General features: G+C 46.9%; 1 protein-coding gene across 3 annotated transcripts in view; it reads left to right on the forward strand.

The window, feature by feature from the left end:
* Positions 1-22,894, forward strand: part of Grid1 (glutamate ionotropic receptor delta type subunit 1) — a 702,171-nt gene that overhangs the window by 220,626 nt on the left and 458,651 nt on the right. For all 3 annotated transcript variants that reach the window (XM_078038861.1, XM_078038864.1, XM_078038852.1), the window contains exon 4: positions 12,081-12,286. In XM_078038861.1, coding sequence (XP_077894987.1) covers positions 12,081-12,286 — 206 coding nt within the window. The remainder of the gene's footprint in view (positions 1-12,080; positions 12,287-22,894) is intronic.

Below are 22,894 nucleotides of genomic sequence, written 5' to 3' on the forward strand. Positions count from 1 at the left end.
GTTTGCTATGGCCTCCAGGCCTTTGCCCTCTCACAGAATTGCCGAATGAATTTTTCAAAGTCAAACCCATTCTTTCTGTCCTCCCTGGTGTAGTCTACCTTGAACTCTCATTTCATCTTGACAACATTTCTGCCCTTCCCTCTGCTGCAATAAGGGGTGGCAATGCCACCGTCATGCCTGCTGACCTCTGTGGATACTGGCACAATCTGCTTGACCCCAGGGCAGCCTGATGTCTCCTTCTCTGGCTCATAGCGATCAGAGGTCTCCTGCCTTGCTTGTGCTGGCACAGCCCCGCCGTCTGGTGCAGGGAGCGTTGTCCCTGGGGAGGGTATTCACCTGCCTTTCCCTCTCTACCATAAGGTCTTTGAGGGCATCGATGCGCCTCATTCGGCCCAGGCAGGTCTGAGGCTCTGTGGTGCTCTTGAGCCCAGGCAGAGTGGGGTCATGTTGTGGCAGTGGCACTTGGGAGGCCCCCAGCGAGGGGCGGTGGGTGGTACCTGTGAATCCCTTGCTGAGTCTTTGCTCCTGCCTCTGGTTGGCACCGCTTCCTCAAAGGCAGGTTCCAGAGGAAACAAATTAAACCCGAGTAAATATCAGAGTAATTATGTAAATGATATACATAAGTTAAAGAACACTTGTCATGAGGTCAACAGAAAGCTGTGAAGACAGAGCCTCCTGTGCCAGGAGAGTCACTGGAGAGGGTGGGGCCTCTTGTTTTGAGCCTTCCCCACGCCTGAGTTTCCTCCCAGGTATTTTGCATCTGTCAGCATCCAGCTTGCTCCTCACAATGGTTCTCTCGTTAGAAGGCCTCACTGCCCATCTTACAGAGGTAGTGGCTGAGGCTTGGAGCTTAAGAGCCGGGAGGTGCCCATCACTTGTGTGTCAGTCTCCAAGCCCGTGCTCTTTCTTCAGGCAGGAGACACAGACCTTCCTTGAAATGGCCTCTGTTAAGAGCAGGCAGCAGCAGCTTGGGCTGCACAGTTCTGGCCTTGGAAGGGGGGTCCTTTGGTACAGAACAGGGCTTCAGGACTGATTCCATTGATTGCTGCTGCTAAACTTTCCTTTGCCTCCGAGACCTGGGCAGGAGTGGTGGGTTTGGGGCAACTAGAGATGCAGGCTCTGGTCTCAGTTGCTTAGCAGACCACTCTGACACCTCTCCTGTCCAGAGATGCCACCATGGCCATCCTTCTAGAGTGCACACCAGGCCCTGCACCCCCATGCCCACACAGAACCATCTGCGGGTCCCCTAGATGGATCACTCGGTCCCATGAGGCCTCTGATCCTGATGTCCTCTTGGTCTGGAGTACTCCTCCCTGTCTTGTCTGTATGCAGGGTCCCTTTTCATCCTGCAAAGTCCAACTCCAAGCTCTCTGAAGGTACCCCACATTTTCTGGATAAATAGACCCCTTTGCACAAATTTTCTGCTATCTGTACAATGTCTTCAAATACTGCTTGCTTGACTGTTTTCTATTGAGCCCCAAGAAATTGGGGCTGGTGTCTGATCTGTCCGTCCTGGGAGCACCACAAAGCATGGACTGATTGGGTACCAGACAGGGGGTTGGAGAAAACCTGAGAGAGGGAGTGAATGTGGCCAGTCCCAAAATATTGTTATTTGGGAGATGGGAGTTCTGGTCAGTGAGTAGGGCACCTTCACTACTACCACCTGGGATACTGGTGGTTCCATGGATTGGGAGGACCTGCTGAATGGGTAGACTACAGCCTGTTGGGCAGGTCTGCAGAGGTACAATCCAGCCCAGGGTTGCTTCCAAGTCATCCCGGCCAGGGCTGCTGTTTCTAATAGCATGAGTTTTTCCTTGTTTATAATTTAAAGAACCAATGAAGATGCTACATTTCATTATGTGATGTCAGTTATTAATACTGATTGCAAATTAGCAGCTGGTAATTGCATATGCCACATTTTCATCTTCTTGCTATTCTTAAAAGCTAGACTCCAGCATTTGACCAGCATGTGTTGTGTGGTCTTTCTGTAGCTCCATGTGCCTGGTAAGGCCACTCTGGAGGCCTGGCGTGGAGTTCCCACTCCTTAGTGCAGCACAGAAGGCAGTGCCTCTTGCAGAGGACAGATTTGGGGTCATATCCCAGCTCTGTTCGGAGCCAGTGACTAATCTGTAAAATGGGCAAAATCTGGTAATTCCCTAGTAGTGCTTGGGCTCAGATGAAGTGGGCATGTAGGGTTTCTAGCTCAGCATCTGTACAACATCAGATCTGTGGGCCTGTTTCCTTCCCAGGTCCCTCTGGCTTAGTGGAGAATGACTTGGCTCTGGAGTCAAGGCTCTGGATTCAAGGCCCTGGGCTTGAACTCTGGTTCTGTCTCTTTCTGGTTGGATAACCTCAGGCAAGACACAAGACTATCATGGGGATTAATAAGACAGCATATGCAAATGACTTAGCATAGTGCCTGGCACAAAGTTAGATCTTAATAAGCCTGTGCTGGGCACTAATCAGCTTAGATTGCTGTAAAAAATATATATATATATATATATATATATATATATCTTATTCAGGTGACTTAACACATATGTATTTCTGAGAGTTCTGGAGACTAGGAAGTCCAAGATCAAGATGCCAGATCCAGTGTCTGGTGAGAACCCTCTTCCTGGTTTGCAGATGGCTTTCTCACTGTGTCTCAAGTGGTGGAAAGAGAAAGATCTTGAGTCAAGTCTCTTCCTCTCTTGTAAGGACAGTAATGCCATTAAAGGGGCAGCAAATCATGACCTGATTACATCCTAGTGTCGTGAGGATTAGAATTTTAACATATGAATTCTGGGGAACACAAGCATTCAGATAGTATGCTGTTATGATTTTTCCGTCATCCCTTCTGCCATACCATGGCCACGGAAGGTCATCTGCTGCAGTATTAACGAGAGGCGAAGGCATCAGTTTGGAGGATGCTTGAAAATTCAAATGTTGCTGTTTGGGTAAACACTTGGAAATTCTCTGTTTGCTTTAGGATTTTATTTAAATTAGACAGAGATCCAGGAAAACATCCAGAGCCGTCTCAAAGCAGATGTGGGTCATTCCTGTCTGGTTTGGTGGAGGGATCCAACCTCTCTGGCTATAAAATGGGATGGCTGATCCTCCTCCTAGGACATGAGAGGGAGATAAGAAATGATGATCTGAGCATCCAGCAGCTCTGGGAGAGGGAGTTCTGGCTCCTGGCCTGTGAGCTACAAGGACCTGAAGGCACAGAATAACCTCCTGATTCACGAGGCCAGTCTCCTAAGGACCTGGAGCCCAGTCGAGTCTTGCTACAGCCCCCAGGGGACCACTCTTGAAGTCCTGTAGGGAAATGCCATGCTGATTCCTCACCCAGAAATGCCAGCATCCAGAGCAGCAGGACTTTGAAAATCATGCCTCCAAATCTTGGAGGAAGAGCTGCTAAAATCAATATCATATACCTCATAAGTGAAAGGTGACAGGGACATCAAACTTTATTTGTGAAAATTCTAAAAATCATTAGCATAGTACAGATTCCTTAAAAAAATAATCTCACTCAGTTGTCGGAAGGGAATTGCAAATCAAAGGCACTATTTATTGCAGTGGGAATAAGGGACCTGGCAGATTAAAAAAAAATATTGAGGAGCCAGAGATTTGAAACATGAAAGACAGTAGCAGATCAACACCACAAAAATTTCTCCAAATACTGGAACCCAACCCAGAACAGAAGTTGGTGAAGAATTATTTTATAAACCCATTTTCATTATAACATGTGTAAAATGCAAATCTTGATCATTATGTAAATTAGTTACTTGGTGTAATTTACTTAATTCAAAGCACTTAATGCAGCGTGGTATGTTTTTTCCAAAGTGCCAGAGTAGACGTTTATTTTAAATTGTTTTTAATCTCGATCTTCCAGCCTGATTATTTAAAAATGTTTTTCCCTTGTGTTTGTTTTTTAAATGGAAAGGAATAGAGCTCCGTGAAGAGACTGTGTGTTCTGATCAACCGATGGCCTCCATTGCCAGGCGGCGGAGTGGGTACTGTGCACACAGGGACCGCAGTGTCTGATCTGGCTCCTGTGTGGATGTGCCTCATAATTTTGTTCACAAGGAATTATCCAGATGACCCCTTGCTCTCTCCTGAAGCTATCCTTGCTTGGCTTTGGTTCTGAAACCTGTGCGAGTAGAATGTTCCTGGGTGTTATTGGCCCTCATTAGGGGCAGGAATGTGTCCCCTTTCTCAGAGAGTTTTCAATGACAGGCCTTCCCCTTCAGCTACTTTTATAACTTTGAAATTTCCATTATCACAGGAGGGAGAGCCGACCTTTTTAGTCTCCTATTGTGTCATCCAATTGTCAGGATGGCACCTCCTTTCTTGATGAGCCCCTAGAACAAGGGAGATGATTTGCTCATTTGGGAACCCTTTTGGGGGCGTTCCCTGTGCTGATGAGAAGGTTGGAAGAGAGCTGACAGCCACTGAACATCTTTTCCACTGTGCCAGCTGTAATGTGCACCTCTCACGGGAAGGTGGCGGGCTCTTATGGGCAAGGTGCCATAGCTTTGATTTCAAGATGAAGAAATGGGCTCAGAGAGGTTGTTGCCCAAGGTTGCATAGATAGTGAGGGATAGTTTCAGATTCATGCCTATGGTTATTCTGTATGCCTCTGGAGAAGTGGGATCAAGGCCTGCTTCTCTATGCCTTTCCCAGAGTTTTGTATCCCTGGACATCAAGCAACAGGGTATATATATATATTTTTTTTTTTTTGACAGATAAGAGTTGTTATACATCGTGCAATGGCTAAATCAAGCAATTTACATTTGTGTTAGCTCATATACTTACTTTTTTTTTTTTTGGTGGGGAGAACACTGAAAACTACTCTTCTAGCAATTTTCAAATATACAATATATTGTTTTCAACTACACCCATTGTTTATACAATAAAACTGCTGAACTTATTCCTCCTGTCTAAAACTGAAAGTTTCTGTCCTTTGACCAATATCTTTTCAATTGCCCTAGCCGTCAGCCTCTAGTAACTAGCAGCTGATTCCCTATTTCTATGAGTTCAATTTTTTCCACATGTGTAAGAGAGATCATATAGTATTTGTCTTTCTGTGTCTGGCTTGTTGCACTTAACATAATGTGCCTCAGGCTTATCTGCATTGTTGCAAATGACAAGATTTCATTCTTTTATATGTCTGAATAGTATTCCCTTTTGTGTGTGTGTGTGTGTGGTGTGATTTATTTTTCCATTCATCTGCTGATGAACACATAGGTTGATTCCATATCTTGGTTATTGTGTATAGTAAAAAAGGTGGTTGAGGTTGAGGTATGGGGTCTGTAGGTGGTTTTTATATGATAGGGGTGCTCTGGGGCTCACAGTAGTATCTCCAGGAATTGGCTTTGGGGAGATGGAGGATAGGAAGTCACTCTGGAAGGCCCCGAGACCAGACTTGCCTTGAATGTGGTAGGCAGTCAGGACTGTGACAGTGACAGTGAGTCCTCTCTCCCAGAGTGGCATCTCTGGGCTGCTGAGATGTTGGGTAAATACCACTGTCCTGCTCATTGAAGACAACCCTTATCTGGGCCCTGGAGCACCTTGTCATCCTGGACAGGGAGAGACCTGCTTCCCATTTTACTGAAAGATGCTGGATGTGCCACAGTTGTGTGTCTCTGCTCCTCCCTTTGCAGAACTGGCCTGCTGGATGCTCTGCGTGACTTTCATAATCATTCTCATGGATTAATTGTAATGAATTAATTTATTCATGAAACACATTCTGCAAATGGAACACACTCCAGGACACAGGAGTTGCTCAGTGAGTGGCAGAAGGGAGCTGCTCCCTGCTTTGGAGCTTACCCTCGGGACCAGAGTTGCTCGAGGACAGGCCTGTGTGAAGTGTGAACATACTGTGGCTCTGGCGTCCAGTTTAGGGCCTGGCCCAAAGCAGGACTTGCAAAACATTTGAGGAAGCAAGAGAGAAAAGGTGAAAGGAAGGAAAGAAGGCAGAAGGGAGGGAGGGAGAGAGGGAGAGTGGGAAAGGTGGGACGCAGGGGAGGGCAAGGGAATGTGTAGCTGGACACTTGTGGGCAGAGGATTCTGGGCAGAGGGCAAGGGTGTTCCTTGTGATTGGAGCCACAGCAGGTGGGTTTTTATAATCTCTTTTCTTGGAAATGGTGGGCGCTTCCTCACTTGCAGACCCAGTCTCCCTCACACCCCAGTTTTTTTTTTAGCTGCTCCAGGCCTGTGACAACGATGGTGGCATTTGGAGTTGGCAGCAGGAAGGAGACGAAGCGGTAAAGGAGCCTGGACAGGAGTCTTAGGAAGGAACTTGAATGATGGATAAACTACATCTGGGAAGAAACTTAAAGCATATCTTTGGGAAGCCAGAGAGGAAAGAAAGAAAGAAAAAAATCTGTAGAATCAAAATTGGTTCTCAGCCTTTGGAAAATTTGCCAATAATCCCCAAACTCTTCTAACTGTGAACTCCTTCTGGGTATGAGATGGCAGCCTTCATACATATCTATGTACATTACAGATGGTAAAATATTCTTCATAAGTACTCTCAGTGCTTGGACCTTTCTTGGAAATTGAAATCGTAGGGGAAGCAATTTGATATGTGTTCTTTCATTTCAATTACTTTTCAGAAAAAGTATTTAAAATACCCAGTGACTGTCTGATTTTTTTTTTTTTATCAAAACCGTAGACGGATAGTCACGGTGACAACCTTAGGTTTTGAAGAAACTTCCCAACTTCACTCCCTTGCCTAGTAGGACTTTGCCTCCATCAATGCGTTGTCATTGCGTGGTTGCTAAAGTCACAACGGCCTTCAGGCTGCTGTTTGCTTTGATTCAATTCTATTCCACAAGTGCTCAATGTCCCGAGTCTGTGCTGGGTGCTGAGCCTTGGGTTGGATAGAGAAATGAGGAAGACCCTGTTCCTTCTTCCCATGTATTACTATTAGACATTTATATCACTATTAGACTTTATACTGTTAAATTTGAGAAAATTTTGGATTTCAACTTGAGGGGCTGAGATGGCCCTGGGGGGAATATGCTGTGAATTTTATCTTGATGGAGGAGTGGGGCTCTGTAAATTTTAAACTAGGAGTGTCCAGGTAGAGGGTGTGTAGGGGGATCTCCAGGGAAAGAGCAAAGAGTTTCTTTTCCTGGAACCCAGGGTGCCTAGTTTGTGGAGGTGGTACTGGAGGGTGGTGATGGGGGCACAAAAACTAAAAGGGAAAAGACTCTTAGGACCAGACTCTCAGTCCAAGCTAAGTTACTCCGAGTTTATTTTGTGAGCATTGATAACATCTCTAGAAGGCTTTTTGTTTGTTTATTTGATTGACTGATGCTTTTGAGGATATTACTTTCTTGGCAACTTTTAAAATAAACTTTTACTGTTCGTTGAAGGTCAGAGATGGGCTATGTTAGAACAGACATGACCTTCAGAGCACACAGGCTGGTGGGATGCAAGTAGCAGGCTGACGCCAGGGCCCCTTGATGGAGGCTGTTGCAGAAGCCCAGGGAGGAGTTGATGGTGAACCTGAGAAGGTATAGTGGAGGTGGCTACCAGGTGTTTAGGAGGAAGAGTGGAGAGGTCTCCATCAACCTAGAACATGGGCCTCTGTAAATGTGTGTCTGGTGGTGTTGCACTCAGAGGCAGGAGGGTGGACATAGTGGGTGGTTCGGAAGGAAGCCCAGGATGAGCTGGGAATAGGACCAGACATATGAGAAGGAGAGATTGGAAAGTAGGTGGGCAGAGAAATAGCATAGAGTGTCTTGAAGCCCAGATAGATGAGGGCTTCAGGATAGGTGGTTGGACTGTACACTCTAGAGAACCAGTGGACGACCAAGAGGAGGAAGGTTCCCCATTTGTTAATAACTTGAGATTTAGATAAGAGTGATGTACGTTGAGCCAGACTCGGAGGAGACGGGCAAGTCACCTAGACATGCGGAGCGTTAGCATTAGGGAGCCTTTCTACAGAGGGGAAGAGGGACAGGCATGGTACACCTATCTCTCCTGTGCTCCTGGTGGTCCTTGGCGCCTGCTGCTCCTTGGCTTCTCTGGCAGCTCCACAGACTGGGCTTCTCCATGGGGTGAGCAAGAATTTTCATTTGGTGTTGAAGACACCTCATTTTGGAACTTTCCATGTGCTGTTTCTTCTATCTGGAATATTCTTCCCGAAGAGGTTTCCAGAGCTTCCTCCTGCTCACTTTTGCTTCCTTACAGGGGCCTTTTCCTACTTCCCCTGCTCCGAGTCTCCTCCAGACCAACATGGATTTTCTTGAGGGCTCTTATCACCATTGGAAATTGTCTGTTTATCCCACTGTTTATTCTGGTCTGTTCTCGGCTCCTGAAATGTAAGTTCCACCTCAGCAAGAACACTGTGTGCTCATCCAGTTTTGTTTTTCAGCACCCAGGGAAGGTGCCCCACAGTGAATGCTCTTGGTGAATATTGGAGAATAGAAGGAAGAAGGACCATGGGCAGGAGGACTCTGTCAGATCTGGGAATGGAAAGATTTCTGTGACCAGGGTATTCCAGAGTCTAAAAGTGGGGCTGGGAGAGGGAGTCAAGATTCTGAGGCTTGTCCTGGGCATCGCTGTGTCACATCCCTCACAGGATTAGGCTTGCCCATGTTCCCTGCACTTCCTCCTCCCCTGGGGAGGAGAATCCTTACAGTGGGAGATTTTCCCTATCCCTGCTGGTGGCTGTTCCACAGTTTAATGCTTCAGAGATCTGGGGCCACTTACCTTCTCATGCCTTTTCTGGGATAGAACTGATTTGATTCTTGATGTGGCTCCAGTTAGCTCCCTGCCTGCGGGTGGAAGTGGGGTGGGCCTTTTGAGGGTAGCTGCACCCAGGATGGTGGATGGGCCTGGCTACTCTGTACAGGTAGCTTGTTAGGAAGGGCCTGGGCCAGGTCCAAAACTCCATGGGAGCCACTCTGCTGCCCAGGGCACTGTCCCTGCTCTGTCTCTGGTCTCTTCTCTTGGGAAATTCTCCCTTCTTTGGGAGCAGCAGAAGAGAGCTGGCGTTGTTGTGGGTGGAAGAGGGTAGCATTGCAAACTTGTTCTCTGGCAAGAAAAGAGAAAATGACTTTTGTTTGGAGAAATGGGGCTTTCTTGGCTCCCTTCTTGGGAAGTGGGCAGGGGGACTGCAAAATTAGCTTGTGCTCCTAATGGTTACCTGCTCCAAGCCCTCCCCGAGTATGCCGAATAAGAGCTCCAGAGAATGGAGGCTGGGAGCCGACCTTTTCAGCCAGGTGGGAGCAGGCAGTCGGAGCCAGGGCTGTGGTCCTTTGGGAACTTCCAGTCGGCATCACTGATTTCTAGGAGGGAGAAGCCAGCCGTTGCCTGTCGGGACCTTAACCTCTCTCTGATGGTTCAGTCCCATTAAGAACTGTCCAAGCAAGAGCCAGAAACGGTAGCCAAGGGCATGCAAGAGCTCTGAGGGATCTTGTCCTCTATGTATATCCTTAGATGTTTTCCACCTGCTCATGTCACCTTCTAATCCCTAAGGCAATGAAATAGCCCTCCACATTGAGATGCTTTAGATCGGGGGTCCTCAGAAAAGTGACTAAAAGGAACTTCTTCCCCAGTCTGAGAAGTTTGGCCATCCTGGCATGATTCCTATGGTCCCTAGGATCACATGGGTGGCACTACCAGATTTATGAACCTATATGAGGCTTCTGGTTGCAAGTGTCTTGTAAACACACAGAAAGGCAGTCTGTGATTAGTCTCGTCACTTTAAAGACTTGCAATGGCCTTTAAAGGTGCTCAGAGGAGCAGGAACTGGTAGATGGTACATCTCAGGGTCCTACCTCACATCTGTCCTACCAGCTGTGTTCAGATCTGAGTCATAGCTAAGTCATGGGGATAGTGAAGACTGAGTGTCCTGGGCAAGGGACAAGGCTGCAGAAGCTGCCTGTGGACACATGGCTTCACTCCCGGTCTGGCTCACGCTCAGCCCATGTGGATAGTGCTACAGGCAATTTGTGGAGGGGTGACTTTTTAAGGTATAGACCTTGCTGTTTCATTTACATTTTCATGAGGTCTACTAGATATAATCCATCCAATGACCTTGGCTTATCAGTCAGTTATTGCTGGGAAACAAACCATCTCAAAATTTAGTGGCTTAGAACAAGAGTCATTTATTATTTTTGATGAGTCTATAGTTCAGCCACGCAGCTGCTTTGGCCTCACTCATGTGTCTGAGTTCAGCTGGCACGTGGCTGGGGGTGACTGCTTGGGGGCTGGCCTGAGCCTTCCCTCTGTCTGCTCATCCCTTCAGCAGGATAGCTTAAGGATGTTCTGAAGGTAGCGGATGTTCTGAAGAGCAAAAATAGAGATGCACAAATACTCATTTGAACCTCCGTGCTAAGTTTCCTATTGTCCCGTAGGCCAAGGCAGGCCATATGGCTAAAGTCAGAAGCAGCACTGGAGAGGTCTTCGTGATGCCAGGGAAAAAGCATGGGAGGAGGGAGGACATCACCAGGGGCCTGAGGCAGCTGATCTATCATATTTGGGGACATCACTTGCACTATGCTGGTTAAAAGATGGTTTCTCCAGGCAGGGCCCTACAGTAGGACTTCCTGTGATGATCTGTCACACATCATCTCTATCTGCACTGTTCAATATGGTAACCAACAGCCAGATTGGCTGTTGGGTACTTGAAATGTGACTACTGTGATTGAGGAACTTAGTATGGATTTTTCTTTCATTTTAATTAACTTAATAAATCAACCTATTTATTAAAATTTAATAGCTACATGTGGCTTATGGCTATGTTATGGGATAGACAAGATCTGGGAGGAACTCTTATTAGCACCCGCAGAAAGCTACTGTGTGCCAGACATAGGAGCCCACTGCTGGTTTCTGTGTGGGCAGCTGCTTAGTGCTGAGATGGTCTCCAGCTTACAATGCACAGGTATGAGCCATGCTGTGCTCAGGAGAGGAGGGGTTTACAGCTCTGGTGAGTATTTATCGTTGGGATGTCCCTGTTCCTCTTGTGTTCTGTGCCTTGAGCCATATCTGCACATTTTTCATTCCACACCCTCTAATTGGTTAAGAAGTACTTGTATTTCTGTGCCTGGTTTATTTTACTTTACATAATGTCCTCCAGGTTTATTTGTGTTGGCACCAATGTCAGGATCTCCTTTTTTATGATCAAATAGTGCTCCACTGTGCATATCTATCACATTTCTTTGTTCATCAGTTGATGGACACTTAGGTTGCTTCTATGTTTTTTTTTTTGTGTGTGTGTGTATGGCTAGTGTTGTAGTAAACAAACACTGCATTATATCACTCTTGTAGAATCTAAAAATGTTGATCTCATAGAAGTACTGAGTATAACTGGTTCCTCAGAGGCTGGGGAGTGTAACTAGAAGCAGGGGAGAGAGAGATTGATCAGTGGTACAAATGCACTTAGATAGGAGGAATAAATTCTGATGTTCTGTTGCACATAAGAGTGACTATGGTTGACAATATCGTGTTGAAAATTGCTGAGTAGATGAGAGTATTTTGAATGTTCTCACCACTAATCAATAATACATTTATGAGGGTATGGGTATTCTAATTGCCCTGATTTGCTTTTTACACAATGTCTACATGTACTGAAACATCATTCTGTACTTTGTAAATGAGTATAATTCTTATGTGTCAGTTAAAAAAAAAAGAATAAAAGAAGAATAAGCTTTTTTAAACCTCTTTATATCTGTTCTGGGAGGCCAGTGGCCTCAACACACCATTGAGTCAAGAGGTCTCAACTGCAAGAAGCAGAAGGAGGTGGAGGGAAATGTGGAGCCGTGGCCAGGGACCACCAGCTCACATAGCCTGGAAGACAGAACTGGGCTCATACCGGCAGAGAAGAGAAGCTGATCATGATTGGTGCATTCTGACCATATGACTTTTTGAACGGCAGGAAGGGCTCCCCATGGTGATAGACATAGTCACTCTGGGCTGGGCACTGGGCACATGGCCTCTCTGGACCATGGTAGCAGACTTTAACCCTTGTTTCTGGTGGTAGATTGCCCAGGAAGGGAGCACTGAAGTTAGAATCCCTTCAAGTTCCCTTCCCACTTAAAGATAATTCTCTCCTCCTCCTCCTCTTCTTCCACTTTCAGACATCCGTGGGCTCCAAAGCTTTCTGGATCAGGCCTCGCGGCTGGGCCTTGATGTTTCTCTGCAAAAGGTGGACAAGAACATTAGCCACGTATTCACCAGCCTCTTCACCACCATGAAGACAGAGGAACTGAATCGCTACCGGGACACGCTGCGCCGTGCCATCCTATTGCTCAGCCCTCAGGGGGCGCACTCCTTCATCAATGAGGTAGGTCATGGGAGCCTGAGGCTGCAGATTCCACGTCCCCATGGGTCACAGGGGATGGCACAGGTGGGCTGCAAGGCACAGCCTTCTCGTGTAAGCCAAAACAGATGTGGCAATCTATGGACATTGGCCTACAATACATGGCCATGCAGGGGTTGGCCGGAGCAAGGCTCTGCTGCTGATTGGTCTGACAGGTGATCCAAGGCCTTCTCAGGCTCTGAGAGGCTGTGTTGTAGCTGGTGGGAAGCTTGCTTACAAGTCACTGTCAGAAATTTCTGAGTCAAAACTCAGGTTTGCTTTTTTTTTTTCCCCTCCTCTTAATTTTCCTCTTTGACAGGTGTAAGCCTGTGGGGATAAAATAAATTTCTAGTTCTCTGCAGAAGTGGGCAGGTCTGCTGTGGATTTGTTAGCATCTGGAGGAGGTGTCTGTTGCATATTGTCAAATGATACCTTGTGCATGCTTATTTCTTTGGTGCTTGGGCTAATCAGTGTGTGTGTGCATGTGCGTGCATGTGCGCACACATGTGTGTTTTAAAATACCTCTTTTAGGGGTTAGGACTTTCTAATGAAGACAGGGCTCACCAGCTTAATAAAGAACGTATTAATTTGATAACAAACTGGAAAACTCCAAACTAGAATGAGCTGGCTGATTGGTGCTGGCCCTAGTGATCTCATGACAGAGAGGTGATGGGTGGACAGTTAGTTGGTGGGCCCTCTCCAGCCTCCGTTGGTTTTTGCAGAGGTGGGTATGTTGGGGATATGGGTGTGCCTGGGAGCAGGGGAGCCCTGAATGGGTCATAGGGCAGCTGGATGCTCCCTGCCCTTTCTCCACACAATCCAAATCACCTTGCTGGCCTTCTGTGATTGAAAGTGGAATAAAGAGAAAGGCAAAATTATACTAATTCCATTTGATGTACTTTGCTTTGCTTATTCTGCTTTCCCCTCTAATTAATTATTACTCAAAATGCTACCTCATGCATCAGGAACCAGCACGAAGCCCACTGCCAGAGAACTTGAAATTGGGAACGCTTAATTTGGTGCAATTGGCCGGCAGCCCTGACGCTCTTGGCTAATCAGGGCCCCTGATCACGCTGGTGGTCAGCTGGGTTGTGATGTCCTGTTGGTTCTCTCCATTTTCACCAGAACCTATTTTGCTGTAAGCAGTGATTCAGTCCAGTAATGGGCGGACTAGGATTAGCACCACTAATGTGCCCAGCCTTTCTCAGAATGTTTCCAGCAGCGTATTTGCAAAAGTCTGCTTCTGGGATGGCTTTTCTCCTTGTTCTTTACCCCCAGCCAGCACATGCTGTGGGGATGCTGTCTGATAATTCTTTTGCCAGCCTCCTCCCTTCTCCTTCTTGCTAATGCCTTGCCCTCTCTTCTTGCTTCCCTTCCTCCTTTCCGATGTTCTGACATGAAATTTGGGAGTGGAAAGAATACTGGCTTTGGAGTTCAACAGACTTGAGGTCAAGTCCCAGCTTCTCTTACTATTTGTGTGACCTTGGCCAACTTGCCTCACCTTTGGAGCCTCAGTTTCTGCATATGTAAAACAGGGATAAGGGAGGTGACAGTGATGATTAAACACTTGGCATGGAGCTTTTTTGAGAAGCATCTGTCTTTTTCACCACACATATACATGCATTTTGCTTCCAGAGAAAAATTCAGTCCCTTCTTGTTTCCAGGCCCTGGAAGGATTTAACACACAACCAATACTGCCCTAAAGACATTATTTCCAAGCGGTTAATTATGCAAACTCCTGTAGTGTTGGATACGCTCTGCTTGGCTCTGGTCTGCTGCCTTTTCCAATTCCCCAGGCTGTGTTTGCAAAACCTTTGTGTTGCTGGGTTCTTCAGGGCTGGGGGGGGGGGACACTGGAGTATCTATTTCAATATCAGACAAGAGTGACAAGTCTCTGGGAGGGGTGATGGGAGACTGATGGCAAGTATGACATATGGACTTTGGGCACAGAGCAAACCACTCCTGCTCTTGAGTTCGGCTCGCATTGGTGAGAATCTTGGTTGCCAGTCCTCTACCCTGCCATTGGGAGAAGAAGAAGCCATTGTTTCTGGATGCTCATCATGGGCCTGGCCCTTTTGCGTGTTCTCTCATCTGCACACCTTGCAGATAATAAAACTGCAAAACAGAAGAAGTTAAATGCTTGCTTAAAGTCATACAGATTGCCACTAAGGGATTGAACAGAATTCGAGTCTAGATTTGACCAGCTCCAGAGCTCTTTGGTAACTACACATTGTACTACACTTTCTGTAGTGGGTAGCATATAGTTGTGCTGGCTTCCTGGGGGGAAGATATGGTTTGGTTGCCTCTAGCCAAGGTCTAGAGAGGTTTTTTCAGGTATTATGTTCAAAGAGTTTTAGTGCATCTACTAAGTATGGTAGGGAAGCGATCTGGACTTGGGAGGTGAACATGACTGTCTGAGCGACTGGCCTAGAAGGTCTCCTAGGAGATAATTGGGAATGCCATCCCTTCCCAAAGCCTTCACCACTGTCTGGGGACATTGTTAGGGCTTCTTGTGCATATGGATCCAACTTCCTTTTTGTTGTGATAAAGACAGATGATGTTCACAGGGTAACCCAACACGAGAGCATATTCTGAATTTTATGAAACTTGAAACACTGTTATGAAGAAGTAAACAGACTCCTGGCCACCACAGCCCTGGATAATATGTCGATGTTGTGCCCAGTGGGGAATGGTATGGCTGTGTAGGTTGTGTGTCCTTCTCAGCTGTAATGGCGCTTTCTCCACTGAAAAACCCCGTGGAATTGGATTGGGCGAGGAAGACAGATCTGCCTCCTACATTTTGCTCAATGTGAATCTCCTAAGCTGGCACTTTCAACAAGTCTTGCATGACAAGGACATGGCTTCCCATTGTGACCTACCAGTCTGCTAATTTGCTGCACTGGGAACTGCTTCTCTGAGCAGAGACTCCAATGCATTCTTTCACTATGGGTGACTCTTGGCCAGGGGGACAAATGGTACACTGGCCTCTCTGTCATCCCATTTCACAAAGGGCCACACTGGCTGGAGCTGGCAGGTTCAGGGACCTTGGGCTTGGTGGTGAATGGAAGGTAGGCTGTAGTAGACTGAGGCATTGGGACTTGATTGGAGGACTCTCTGGGCTTCTGTAGGAGATTCCATGTGGATCTGCCCATTGTTCAATCTTAATTCCACATTTTCTCCTCTGAGTCTTTTTGGCAGTCTCAACAGCCACCACATCAATGTATTATCTTAAAAAAAGTGGTTTGAAGACTCCCTTTGCAGAGCCTGGGCTTAGAGGTGACAGTGCCCTGGTCTCCTTGTTCCAGGCCTGGGGCTCACCATAGGGTTCCCTTGAGGGCTCTTGAGGGTGCAGATCATGGGGAATCCTTTCTTCTAAGTGGGGCTTGTTCTGCTTTGCCCTTGGCCTTGGAGGGAGAATGGCTTTTCCCAATATAACCTAATTGGGTATATTATCTTCTCTGTCAGGTATTGGCTCTTCCCTGGGCTGCTGCATGCTGAGTGAGGCTTCAGTGGGTGATAACCTCACATATGATGTTGTCTTTACCTGTGATGGCAACAGTGTGAACTGGTCCTTCTGAGACTTTGAGCATGGAGCAATACCCTCTAGGCAGGAAGAGATAAGGTGGCCAGAGGATCCAGGAAAGCTTTCTGGAATAGGTGACACTCAGCATGGGCCTATAGGAATGACTCTGCACTAACCATATGGATAAGGGCGGGAGTAGGGGAGAGGGTCTTAGCAGTGGTGGGTGTGCAGGACCAGGAGTGGCTGGAGCTGAGGCTGAGATGGCAGCAGGGAGAGCTCCCTAGTTGGGGGCCAGGAATTTCTGCTTCAAGACTGGTTTGTTCTTGGGTCCTTTTCAGGTTCTGAGTGGTCAATGGCATACTGTTTATACATCTTACTGCTTCTGCTCCCTCTAGGTCAGGTTTGATGGGGAGACCTCAGTCCACTGTCAATTTTGGTCTTAGGCTCTATCTTGGCTTCTTGGTAGAAATCGTACTCGCCCATCAGTCTGTTAGCTGTCCATCATGTTTATCCTTTCATCTGCCCATCTGTTTCAATCCATCTATCCAATCTCCACTCACCCAGCATGTACTTAATGGGTGCCTCTTGCAAATTAGGAATCATATCAAGTTCTGGGCAGGAACATTGGTATCTCCTCACTGAGACCAGCTGTGGCATTGAAACTTGTGTCCACACACCAAGGCCATGTATTGCTTGGCGTTCCCAGTAGTTGGCAGAGAGGCTGTGACCCTGACTACTGAGGCCCCCCTCCAAGTATGTGTGGGCATTGTTGGGAGCTCCAGGACTTTGACCTTTCACCTCTCAGTGAAAAGTGGTCCTCCACTTTAGCTGTTCATTAGCCTCCCTCTTTCTTTTTGTTTCCCCCCACATTTCCTTTTCTCCTTCCCCAATTCTGTTGTCTCACTGGAAACAAAAGAGTGGAAAAATGAGACAATTTCAACCATTTGTGCAAATGGTGGAGAAGAGTTTCTGCTCCTTGCTCACAGTTCACAGGTGACAGATGCAGCCTGCCTTGCCCCAGCACCCAGGCTTCGTCCATCTCTGTGTGTCCTCTAGATGTTGGGCAATCTGCATGTGATACCCTCAGGGTCAGGAACTGTATGGTGTTTACCCATCTTATCTTCTGAGAACAGTACAAGGCCTGGTCCACAGAGGCTGTTGAGGGAATAAATGAGTGGATATTTTATATTTTGTTACTTTCAGTAGAGAGGCCTGCAGTTAGGTGTTTCTTGTGTGTGTCTTTGGCTTTTCAGTAAGTCCTAGAGAAACCTCTCAGCATAGGCATTGGCCTTGACACTCTGCAACTGGGAAAACTCAATTTTGCCTAGGAAATGTACCTTAATCCAAGATACATCAGTGAACAGGGCCTGGGATGTTCTTTCAGGTAGGATGGTCCTGGACTAGCTGGTGCATGTGGCAGGGGACAATTGGGTACAGTGTGTGGGAGCCAGACTTATGGTAAGCAGCAGTGCAGGCAGGTGTGGGAAGCTGGGCACACACTCGGGTACATGTCCACACACATACATACACAGGAGGACACATGATAATCCAAGGATATAATCAAACATCCACATACATTGGTACAACCAGATTCTGAGACTGACACAGTCCTTTGGGGACTGCCACACACTTACACAAACAGTGTAAGTGCAGACCCATACATCAATATGTATGCATACATCAAGCAGGATAACAGCATTGCTGGTAGCAAAGTGGCTTGAGAAAAGCATTGCATTGCAATGCTGGGGAGGAAATGGTGGTTACAAAGTGACAGTGGCAACAGGTGCCACTGCAGTTAGATACCAAAAGGATGGGAGAAAGAACAGGGAGGGAAATGGCTGTAGGACAGCTTCCCATTGCTCTGGGAGTGAGTGGCACCTTTCGCTCAGGCTGAGCAGAGTAGTGAGAGTGACGGGGACGATGTGGGAAGGAGTTTCTCCCAACGGTGCCTCCCCAGGGTGGCTTCCCAGGATGGAGCATGGCTGGAGGCCAATTTGATCCTTAACAGAACTGGGTTACCTCTTGGCTTCAAATCAGTTGCTTCTCTGATTCTGCTGCACTGAGTGAATCTCCCATAATTTGAATATAAAGATTATGCTCTTACTGCATTTATAGCAAAGGTAAATTAAGTAATCACCATGTTCTGTTGTCCCACATGATATATGCAAATATTTCTCACGCCAACACTGTAAATTTTTAGCAGACGACTTTATCACTCAAAGCTAGGATAATTCTGTGTCATTTAAGTATCATTTACCAGAATATTTTCAATTACTAATTAATTATAGAAGATTAATTCTTAAATATGGCCCCACATTTGCATTTAATCATATCCTACTGTTTACAGATTATAAAGCCTTGGCACTTTAGCAAAAGTACTGTGAGTCTGAGAAATTCATTTTTTCTCTCGCAAGTTTTTAGAAATGAGATCACAAGGAAGAGACATTTTCTAGTTTATTCTGGCAGGTTTGGAGCTCAGCAGCTGTGAGAGGCAGTCAAAACTCAGGGCCTGGCTGAGATGGGAAAAAGGACAGAGAGCTGTCCTGTTAGGTCCCGTGTTTGGAGACTTCACAAGGACTTTCGTCCTCTTCCTTCTCTGTCCCTCGCTTCTTGCTCATCCTTTCAAACTCCATGTTTGCTGGGGAAGTTGTCAGGAGATCCCCTCTCTGACTAAGCAGTACTAGCCTTGCTGGCCTCTGGTGTCCCAATCCATTGACCTGCCTCTATGATAGCATTGTCACATCCTCAGGATCTGTTGCTACCTGAACACGCCTCCACTGATACATCAACTGAGAGCCAACCTAGCACCCATCACTTTTGACATGACCATTTGTTGCATCTTTCATCTGTTGTGACATGGGAGTGTTAGGCACAGGAACTGGAACCTGCTCATCTTTTCTAGTCATCTTCTCAGGGTTTGGGCAAGATGGTTGGCAAATGGATAAAGGAAGGGTGGACTCTCAGGAGCACTGGCTTCTGCCTCCATGCAAATATTGTTTAGAATTCAACTGCCCAGAAGGTCGACTGCACACATTCTTAATGCTCCTGGCAAGTAAGGACACCCCAGTAAAACCCTGTTCTGAAAGAAAATTTGTTTGAATTTTTAAATGTTTTAATTTAGTGTATTATAGTTATACATACTATTGGGGTTCATTTTGACATAATCATACATGCATGGAACATAATTTGCTCCATTTGAGTTCCTAGTACTTTCTCTTTCCTTCCCCTTCTCCCACCCCTGTTTTTTTCCTCTTGTTTACTGGTCTTCCTTCTATTTATTTGTAGTTTGCAAAACTTGTGATATATATATGTCTCTGTGAATGAAATTCCCTGTGGTATATTCTTATATGTACATGGCATAATTTGTCAATTTCATCCTATAGTTCCTCCCCTTTCCCATCCCTCTTCCCTTGTCCTTTATTCCACTGACCTCCCTTCTATTTTCACCTCCCCTTCCTTCCCCTCCCCCTTTATTTTGCTCTGGTTTCCACATATGGGAGAAAACGTTTGACCTTTGACTTTCTGAGTCTGGCTTATTTAACACTTAACATGATCTTCTCCATTTTCATCCATTGACCAACATATGCCATAATTTCATTATGGATGGCTGCCACCTATTCTTTATCTATTCACTGATTTTTGATGTTTCAAAGAAGCATCCTAGCAATCACGGGCAGATAGTGTCTAAATGCCGTTGGACTTTCTGGTGTGTGTTCTCTGGCTGAGGGCTGCTTCTATTCTGAGTTACCTTTTGAGTGATGCCACCTCATTCTTGGTGCTCAGGGATGCTGAAGGCTTCACTCATGCTGTCCAGGAGGACTGTCGGCTCCTTCCTGGGGTCACAGAGATCATGAACCTGAAACGTGGGCCTGAAGACACCTGGGGTTCTTTCCTTCCTTTTCAGGTCATTAAATAGCTGAGCAAAATGTCAGTTTCTCCCCAGAAGCCTCTTGACTGGGGAGGCAGGAGGCCTGAGAAATAGGCACTTACAAAGGGAAATAGGCACTTGTGATAGCCAAAATAACTCGGCTACCCTTTCTGTACCTCAGATCCTCAAGGGCTTTCAGCCTGGGGAGCCACTGATGGAAGGGCTGGATAGGGAGCATGGTGAGAGTGCCATAGGAGGGCATGGGGTGTTGTTAAAGGCAGAGGTGAGGTGATACTATCCAAATTGTCATGAACTCATCTCAGAAAACTGTTTCATGCAGCTTCCATGTTGGCTGCCCTCTGCATGTGGTAGCCCCCAAATGGAGCCCTCACCTGGGGCTAGAAGAAACTTGATCTTGGTCACTTGCCATCTTGTGGAGCTGCCAGTCTGCTTAGAGAGGAAAAGGTGTCTGCATTAGTCAGCTAGTGCAGTGTAACAAGCCATCCGAAAACTCAGTGTGATGAAACAAGAAACATTTGTTGCTGTTCATGTGTCTGGTCAGTAGACCTGGGTCAGATCAACCAATTTCAGCTGGGCTGTCTCATGCATCTGTGCTGGCTGGTGAGCATGGTAACCAGCCTCCTTTGAACTTTGGTGATAGGATGACCAGGACACAGGTCTCATCAGTCATGTGAACCTAGGCCTATTTATGTGCAGCAGCAGAATTGCAAGATAGCGAGCATAAGTGCTCAGGATTGCCCGAGACTCAGGTTCAGACCTGGCACATTCTTCTGATGCAATCTCTTGACCAAAGCACGTCTCAAAGTCAGCCCAATCAGCAAGAGAAAGAGATTCTACTGCTGCGGGGAGGACTTCTCTTGAGTGTGAAACAACTCAAGATACAGGGGTGGAGAGTTGGGACTGTTTTATAACCCATCTCCTGTCACCCCAGTATACAAATGAGCTTCCTGGGAGGAAATAGTTGGCTGGCAAGTTTAGGGGTGTGCTGGGGCCATATGCCTCCTTTTATTACTTTTCAATATTGCTTGACTTTGGGGGTAAGGGTGGTGAAAAGGGGGCTGTGGAAAGAGAGAGGGGTAAACTAGCCTTTATTTGTCAAGTTTGCTTATGCGGACCTTCTGTCTCACCAAATTTTCTCAACAATGCTGGAGTTGTGAGAGATCACAGGAGTCTTGGGGATTTGGGGATTTGCTCATAATCTCACAAGTGAAAAGTGACAGAGCTGGTCTATGAATTCAGAACAGCTTTACTCTAAGCCCACCTCTTTTCCACTCTGTGCTATTGGGTAAGGAGACTTGTCACCTTTGACAGGTCCAGGAGAAGCTTGTTTTCATCTTAGAACTAGATGCAGAAAGGACTTGATGACCATCACCATGGAGGAGCAGGTAGAATACAGGGTAGGTGGACTGAACACCCCCTGAGACCTCACATGGGGATGACACCACCCCCAGCCCCTGAGTGGCTTCTCCTGCCAGCACCTCTGCCCATGATGTGCAGGCAGGCATAAGCGGGCTGCCTCTGCCCCTCTCCTGACAGCCAGAACAACTGCTTTCATGGGAGCTTCTGGATCCCAAAGGGTCTGAGGGCATTTATATCTCCTTTTTGTCTATTGGAGGAGAGGGCAAGTTCCAGGCAGACCTGGCCAAAGACCTGCCCTCTTTCCTTATCCTGAGGCTTTCTAGGCTTTGATCCCCCATCTACATCATGGACTTGATCATTCCTGACTCTGGAGGTTACTCTAAGAATTAACACAGTGTGTCATGGGGTGCAGGTCTTCCTCTTTTCTCTCTCACAAAGCCTACCACGGCACTGTGCATCCGGAAGGTACCAATAACTGTTGTCATCACAGGGAGGTGGGTGAGCCAAGGGCATGGAGAAACGTGAAGACTCATGCATGACCCCAGGAACGTTCTCAAGTTTGGAATGCGCTGGTGGTTGGTGTCGGGGATTGTGAGGGTGACCCGGAGAGAACTGCGGGGAGTGGTACGGCATCTCCCCGGCCCCAGGACACTACCTCCACGTTTTCAGAATTGCTCCTGCGTGCCAGTGTTGGTCAAGTTTTCGTCACTGTGACAAATCCTGAAGAGAAACAACTTAGAAGATGAAAGATTTAGTTTCAGAGCTTTCAGTCCATGGTTGACTGGTTCCAAGGCGGAACCATCATGGCAGAAGTGTGCGGTGGAGGATATCTGCTTAGCTCGACAGCCATGAGGTGGGAGGGGGGAGGGAGGGGGAAAGGAAGGGGCCTAGGGACAAGATATAATTGCCAAGAGCATGCCCCCAGTGAACTACTTCCTCCAACTGTGCCCCACCTGCCTGTAGTTTCCACCTTCTTCTAGTAGTCTATTCATATTTGTAATACATCACAGGGATGGATACATTGGTAAGGTTAAATAAATTGAACCAGAGAGTAGTAAAATGTGGAAGGAAACATTTACCAGGAGAAGCACCCATACACACCCCAACCCCACCAGAGAAGCCTTGGGGACACCATGGAGAAGGGAGGGAAAAGAGTGGTTTTCTACCACATGGGAGATGCAGGACTTGAGCCACTTTAATTTTTATAAAATAAGAGGATAGAGGGCCTGGGAGCGTCCCCTTCCTCCCCTTCCTCTCTTGCCCACTCCATCTATTCTCTTTGCTGAGGAAATCTGCTTTTCCATGCTCAGCTGCCTCCTCAGGGGTCAGGGATGCTGGCAGCAAGGAGGAAGGGGCAGCGTCTTTGGAGCAAATTGAGGGACAGTCAGATCTCAGCTCTGCTTTTGGTGCCAACTTTTGAGCCTGTGTGCTGATCTGTAAGCTGCGATGTTCGTACTCCTAGGGTTGCCATGGGAATGACATGAGATAAAACTCACGAAGGGCCCAGGACTCTGCTTTGTGAATGGTATTTCTGTTACTGTGTCTGTGGAGGGTTTTGGGAATTTGCTCATCATCTTTGCTGAAATCATAGAACCAATCTGGGGCTATTGGGGTCAAGGTCAAAGTGTTGTTAGCTCAGAGAAGGGGAACCTGGCAGAAGGCTGGCTCCTTACCTGGAAGCATAGTCCCCAGAACCAAACGAGGAAAACCAAATGTGGGGTGCCCCTCAGGGTACTGAAGGATAGAAGAAAGGGACTAAGTGCTCCTGGCCCTCAGCCAGCCCAGCACTGGGCTGTTGCTCTAGCACTCATTTGGAAGAAAC

Source organism: Ictidomys tridecemlineatus, chromosome 1 (genome assembly GCF_052094955.1).
Source record: "Ictidomys tridecemlineatus isolate mIctTri1 chromosome 1, mIctTri1.hap1, whole genome shotgun sequence".
In the NCBI taxonomy this organism is placed as follows: domain Eukaryota; kingdom Metazoa; phylum Chordata; class Mammalia; order Rodentia; family Sciuridae; genus Ictidomys; species Ictidomys tridecemlineatus.